Source organism: Triticum aestivum, chromosome 6D, assembly GCF_018294505.1.
Source record: "Triticum aestivum cultivar Chinese Spring chromosome 6D, IWGSC CS RefSeq v2.1, whole genome shotgun sequence".
Lineage (NCBI taxonomy): Eukaryota > Viridiplantae > Streptophyta > Magnoliopsida > Poales > Poaceae > Triticum > Triticum aestivum.
The window spans coordinates 206,253-213,022 of record NC_057811.1 but is presented as its reverse complement, the minus strand read 5'-3'; the positions used below and the strand labels follow the sequence as shown (position 1 = coordinate 213,022).

General features: G+C 45.0%; 1 protein-coding gene across 1 annotated transcript; it reads right to left on the bottom strand.

Moving 5' to 3' along the window:
* Positions 1-3,971: 3,971 nt before the first annotated feature.
* Positions 3,972-5,603, bottom strand: LOC123141496 (UDP-glycosyltransferase 83A1-like). Its single transcript, XM_044560621.1, has 3 exons — positions 5,132-5,603; positions 4,514-5,049; positions 3,972-4,421 (listed from the first exon to the last, which is right to left on the bottom strand). Exons 1-3 carry the CDS (start codon positions 5,601-5,603, stop codon positions 4,068-4,070), a joined length of 1,362 nt encoding a protein of 453 aa, XP_044416556.1. The 3' UTR covers positions 3,972-4,067.
* Positions 5,604-6,770: the final 1,167 nt, after the last annotated feature.

Genomic DNA, 6,770 nt, shown 5'->3' with positions numbered 1-6,770 from the left:
AGATATGCCAATGTGTGAACATACCGGCTCCCTCCCACCATCCTCACTAGCCCCTCCTCAGGCTTCCATTTACGCGTTTGCTTCTTTTGCAGTTGTCGGTTTTGATTCTTATCTCCGGCTGCTCCTATGGCTGCTTCTTCTTCTTCTTCTTCTTGTTGTTCTAGTTATTCTTGTGGGTTTTCAACTCCCCCTTCTGCTCCCACTCTGGGTGTCGTTGCTCCTCTTCTTCCCCTTGATTCTGATTCTGCTCTTCCGCCTCCTCCTCCATCTGCTGCTTCTTCTTGTTCCGCTTCTTGGTTTGCAGCTTCTTGAAGTCAGCAATTGTTATGTAGTCAGGGATAACTTTAAACCAGTCATCCATATCTTTTCCCAATTCACTGGATAATATATGTGAAAGACGGCTCTCTCTCGATTGGCAACCCCAAAAGCATGCCAACTTCTTCGAGCCTCCTATTTCTCCAAATGGAAACCAGAGAGTATGTGCTGCTAGAATCCATCGATTGACTAGTGGAGTTACAAGAACCTCTTCCATGAAATTAATAGGTATTCATTCCACCGTTCGACCGAGCGCTATAAGCTTAGTAGTAACACAATTGTGGATATAAAAGCTAAGTCCATCGCAAGAATAAGTCAACAAGAAGTGTGCAAATTTTGATTAGAGTGTACTTGTGCACCATGTAATCCTTGCATTCCTAGCAAACCCCCTATGTTTGGAGTATCTACGGGTCCAGACTTCTCAGAACCCCATGATCATCGAGTGTCATTCGTAAGATGGATGTGTGAACTTTGGACTTGCCCATGTCCTATGCTGGACCCATATGACATGTGTGCCCATGGTTCACATGTCCATCTTTTGAACGACACTCAATGATCATGGGGTTGTGATGAGTCTAGAGCCGTTGATACTCTGGTCGACAATGATTGGCCGGGAAATAAAGGATGACACGGTGCCCAGGTACGCTCTAACAGAAAGGTGCACACTTGTTTCTTGAGTTATTCTTGCGGTGGACTTAGCTTTTATATCCACAAGTGTGTGAAATGCTCAAGGCTACTAAATTTATAGTTTCAAGTTGAATGGTGGAACGACTTTCTGATGATTTCGAGTACAAGGATCTTATAACTGCACTAGTCGATCGATGGATTCCAGCAACGCATACTTTCCGGTTTTCATTTGGGGAATGGGAGTGAGCCTCTAAGACGTGGGCGTGCTTTTTGCGTAGCCAATCGAGGGAGAGCCCCTCCTTGACATGGATTATCAAGTGAACTAGGAAAAGGATATTGATGACACGTTTAAGGACATCCCTACCTCTATAATTATAGCGCACTTCAGGAAGCTGCAAAGGGAGAAGCGGAACAAGAACAAGGAGGTGGAAGAGAAGAATCAAAACCAAGGGTAAGAGTAGACAGATCAATCAAAGGAGGAGGAGGGGAAGGGGAAGAACCAAAATAATAATCAAAACAACAGCAACAACAACAACAACAACAACAAGCAACTACCAAAGGAGGAGGCGTAAGAAGATAATCAGAGCCGATAGCAGATGAAGAATCAAATGTGGAAACAATAGAAGCCAGAGGAGGGGTGGTGGGGAGGAAGCATGGAGGGAGCCAGTCTAGGCGCACATTAGCATATCTGCATCATACAGTGAGTCATTGGTACTTTTCAGACACAATTCTAGTACCACAAAAGTGTGTCTACACATGAATCACGGCGTGTTTATCTATTTTTGACAGTTATTTATTTCCGATAGGCCATCGTTGCTTCTAAAGTTAGTAAAATTTGCATGTTACACATGTGCAAGAAATATTAGGATTTAGGAAATCAACCATTCAATGATTCTCAAAGACAAATGCGGGTATAATGAGATAATAACTCGAAAGAGGTATAAGATCCATGAACCACTCATTGTGGGATCATGTTTTGCAGATTAAAATGCAAACAATTACCACACACTAGTTCTGGGCAAGAATAGCAACTTGCAACCTTAACAGCAAAATTGACTTGGAATGAATGAAAATATATCGAATCTGCAAACTTCGAGCTAGAGTTTAGAAATGTAGGCTAGTATACAAGCACATGAATACAATCATAGACAGCATTAGAGGCACGATGGTGAAGGCACAAAGGTCATGCACCTGTCATTTTGTTGTCATGCTGTTAGGAATGAAGCACGCTTGTCAGGAAAGAAAATGGTAGGAAAAAAAATTCGGGAAGAAAAGGGTTGGTAGTTGGTTGGAGCAATGAAACAAACCTTGGGAGTTCGTACTACGATTTTCTTGCAGCTCGAAGACACTCTACACCTACCGCGATAGATTAGTATACACTATAAAATTATTTCAACAACAATGGATATTTGATCGCAGGACATATTTAAATCTGGCAGCCTTACAATTATATTGCTCTGACAACATCAACTATGGAGGCTCTAACCACGTTGATTTGGCATACAGTAGTTTCTAACATCTTAACCTTTTCAAAAACTCCTCCCTTTGTTGTCTAACCTGGCAGGTGATTAGGTAGATACACTATGACTATGATGATTAAATACTGTTGGTGGTAATGACTATGATGATTATTAGCTAGTGTGTTGTCGGTGATGATATGATGCAAGAGTTTTTATATTAATATGATGATGATGATGATGAGTTATTATATCATTGGGTGAAAGAACAGCGAATTAGTTTCAACTGGATGCATCCTAAGTGATCAAGTCATGGATTATTATCAGCCCAAAGGGCGGGAAGCGGCGGCCTTTGGTCCCGGTTGGTGGCACCAGCCGGGACTAAAGGGGGTGCATTGGTACGGGTTCGTGGCACCAGCCGGGACCAATACACCCCTTTAGTCCCGGTTGGTGCCACCAACCGGGACCAAAGGACATGTGCTGCCCGCGTCGCGGCCAAAGTTTAGTCCCACCTCGCTAGTTGAGAGAGCTCGAGAGTGGTTTATAAGCGCTGCTGCGCCAACCCTCTCGAGCTCCTCTCCATTGCAGGCTTACGGGCCTAATCTTGCACTGCTATGCCTTCTGCGGGCCTGAATCCTGGCCCATTGATGGGTTTCTAATCGAGGAGAATGACTCGATTGAATAGTATAAATAGTAATAAAACAATTGAGAGAACAGATTGATTGTATATACAAATTAGAATAGTCCAAAAGAAATATAATATCATAAAGTATGTGTAAGTACTGGTCGAAGAGGTTGCATATGAGACTATCCATGTGCAAGATGCCGGGTAGTTCAGGGCACATAGAGTAAGTGAGATGAAGAAAAAACTGCAGAAAGTAAAATTTAGATTATTTATGTATAGTTAACCTCATGATAAAGCGAGGTTCTTGTTGATCAACTTTAATAAGTAGGTCACCTTTTTGTTTAAGTGAAAATATCATCTAGCTACATGTTGGACAAATCATCTATAGTTTTATCGAGATGCATGTAATATTGATGAGCGACAAACTGAATATTAACCTCACATACTAAGTTAACATGAAATAAAAATATATATCCATTGACTTATGGTCAGGTGTTTAATTTAATCCAAACAACTCATACAAATGTCCATCAATATTATATTTTCGTCAATGGCATAATCGGCCCACTAAGTTGAAGGTGCATATTACCTGCACACACGTGATTTTATGTTTAGCATATAGGAGCATAACACCTACAACGTTTATATAGGAATTTTTTTTCTCTATCACATATATAACTGAAAGTCCGTGAAACATTGATTTATTTTCATATGTCAGATTCAACACTGTGCTAGTTGTTGGAATAAATTAAGACATATATAAACTGCCTGAACGAGAAATATTAAAAATGGATCAGCTTTTCGGAAATCATAACACAACTCACAATGTATGGAACATAACATGGGAGAAACAATTTACGATAGCACGGAAATAAGTGAACCAGTCTGCAAATCTGGAAACTAAAATAACAAGACGTAAAATAACCTTCGGCTCTTATTGGAACAATTATTCGTGCACGCCTTTCTGGAACAGTTCTTATGCCATAATAAGCATGTTGTACGGGGATAAGCCAATAACCGGATATTGTTTTGCAACAAATCCTTTACAGAGTGGCCTTGAGGATATTGACAAACTTCTGGAAATTTTCGTAGGAAGAACCACCCTTGGCAAGGCTCCGGCAAGCTGCATCCCCGAGGATTCGTGCCCTCTCTCCAATCACATGGTCAGTGATGACTCGTTCCACCATGGTGCTCACCTCCTCCTTGCTTATGGCGCCATCTTCCCCCGGCGACATGGCCAAGCCAGTCCTCCAGACGTCGCTAATATAGCTCCGGATGGTGAAATGGTCGAAGAAGTAGGGCCAGCATAGCATGGGGACGCCGTTCCTCAGCGCTTCCAAGACGGAGTGCCATCCGCAGTGAGTCAGGAAGCACCCGACGGCGCGGTGCGCCAGGACCTTCAATTTGTGTTCAAATGGAACAAGCCGCCGCGATTATTTCCCATATAAAACTACAAGCAACGCTAAGATGTGATCAAATGGACTCCCACCTGCTGCTGGGCGCACCAGCTGACGACCATGCCCTTGCCGGCGGTGCGGTTTTCGAACTCGTCGAACCACGCCTTGCGTAGGCCACCGAAGCCGGATGAAAAATCCGGGCGCACCACCCAGAGGAAGGGCCGGCCGGCGAGCTCCAGCCCCTCGGCGAGCTCCTGAATCTGGCTGGGGTCGAAGACGGTGGTGCTGCCGAACGCCGCATACACGACGGAGTTGTCGGCGTGCGCGTCGAGCCACTTGATGCATCTCGTGTCCTCCGGAAGGAACTGCCCGACGGTCTTCCCATCGGCGAATAGCGGGCCGATGGGCAGTATTTCGGGGTACAGCTCGAACGCCACGGCCTCGGCGTCGTGGAACGTGTTGCACAGGACCATGTCGGCAAGCCTGGCAGCCTGCGCGTTCCGGGAAGCGTTCTGGAAAAACGTAAGCTGCACCTCGGGGCCGCCGGCCACGCCCCACGGTACGTGCGCTGTGTAGAGCGGCGGCGTGTTGGGGGCGAGCAGGAACGCGCCTTGTCGCTTCGGGATGCCTGCAAATTTATTTATTCATTTATCAATTATCCTTTACTATTCCTGGGTCAACGCAAAATCGTAGTACTACGTAGCAAATACCATTGTCATCGAAGAAGCCGTCAGCTATAAGCTCCGGAATCCTCAACAGTGTGCCGAGGTATGCCGCCGGCATCGGGGAGAAGCAGGCGATCCTGACGGCGAGCTTCTTGGCAACCTCGTAGCACATCCCCACCACGGTGGCATCGGCAACGAGCCACTTCACCTTGGTCGCCCTAATGAGCTCCTCCACGTGGCCTCGTATGCTCCAGGACAACCCGGCAAGGGACTTGCTGATGTCCCTGCGGTCGTCGCCGTCAGCCAGACCGTCCGGTATGGCAACCAGCTGTATCCCGCCCAGTGCCTCATACCCGTTGGTGCGGTGTCCGAGGCCGCCGAGAATGAGCGCGTGGGTGCGCTCGGTGCAGACGAAAGTGACCTCCATGCCGTGGTCGACGAGCCGGTGCGACAGCTCCATGAGCGGGGTCACGTGGCCCTGCTCCGGGAGCGGCAGCACCATGACGCGGGGAGCCATGCCGGTGGGCTGTGAATGCCAGATACCAGTCGAGTTGCCTCTCCGCTGCCATATATAGTATATACGTAGCCGTATATATTTGACTGCATTGGACAGCAGGTCACATTGTCCATCCAAAGCATTTAGGCTTGCCAAATAAAGGATGTGGATAGACAGCACGCGGGCGCTAGATCGAGTGCCTGAGCATACCCTCTATATTAAAAATCTATATACCACGTCATCCTACTATGTTAAAACAGAAAAGTACATGAGGGTTCAATCTAACGCTGCCTCAGTCAAGAGCCCACACGCATTAATTTTCGGGTTTCACAAAATTTAAAAAGCTATAACTTTTGATCCGAGCATCCGAATCAAGATCGTTTTCACCGCTGGGTTTCTCGTGATGAGCTCTTCAAAACTAGATCCCATATGGATAGGTTTCAAAAAAGTTTATTTTAGAGCAACTTTGGGTGCTATAGGAGAGCAACTCATTTTTATTGCCTAATTTGACTACCTATGAGTCAAGAATTCTTTTAAATTAGTTACCATGACCAACAATGATTAGTTTCACCTCTAAGTTGCACTATAGGGAAGCAACTCGATTTTTGCTTAGTAGGACTACCAATTAGGATGGTTTGTGTAAAAAGAATGAGAAAATCACACGAAACATGAGGTAGTGCTACATGCAAGCAACTTCACTGCACTACGTGCATCTGTTAATTTGCTAACATTATCCCAAATTGCCTATCGTGGCTGCTCAGTTGTCTATAAATACTATGGAATTGCCTATCATTGATGCCTAGTTGCCCGCTATTGGTAATTAGTTGCCTATCATCGGTAATTAGCTGCTTACCATTGTTGATCAGTTGCCTACATATATTGTGAAGTTGTTTATCATTGCTTTTCTAAGTTGCCTGCAACACTATAAAGTTGCCTGCTATTGTTAATTAGTTGCCTACAATTGCTGCTTAGTTGCTTAACTTATAAATTAGTTGCCTAGATATAGTGTGAAGTTGCTCACCATTACTTTTCTAAGTTGCCTACAACACTATAAAGTTGCCTACCGGTGATGCTTAGTTGCATGCTATTGGTAATTAGTTGCCTACCATTGGTGCTCAGTTGCCCAACTTTACAAATTAGGTGCATACATATAGTGTGAAGTTGCTTATCATTGCTTTTCTAAGTTGC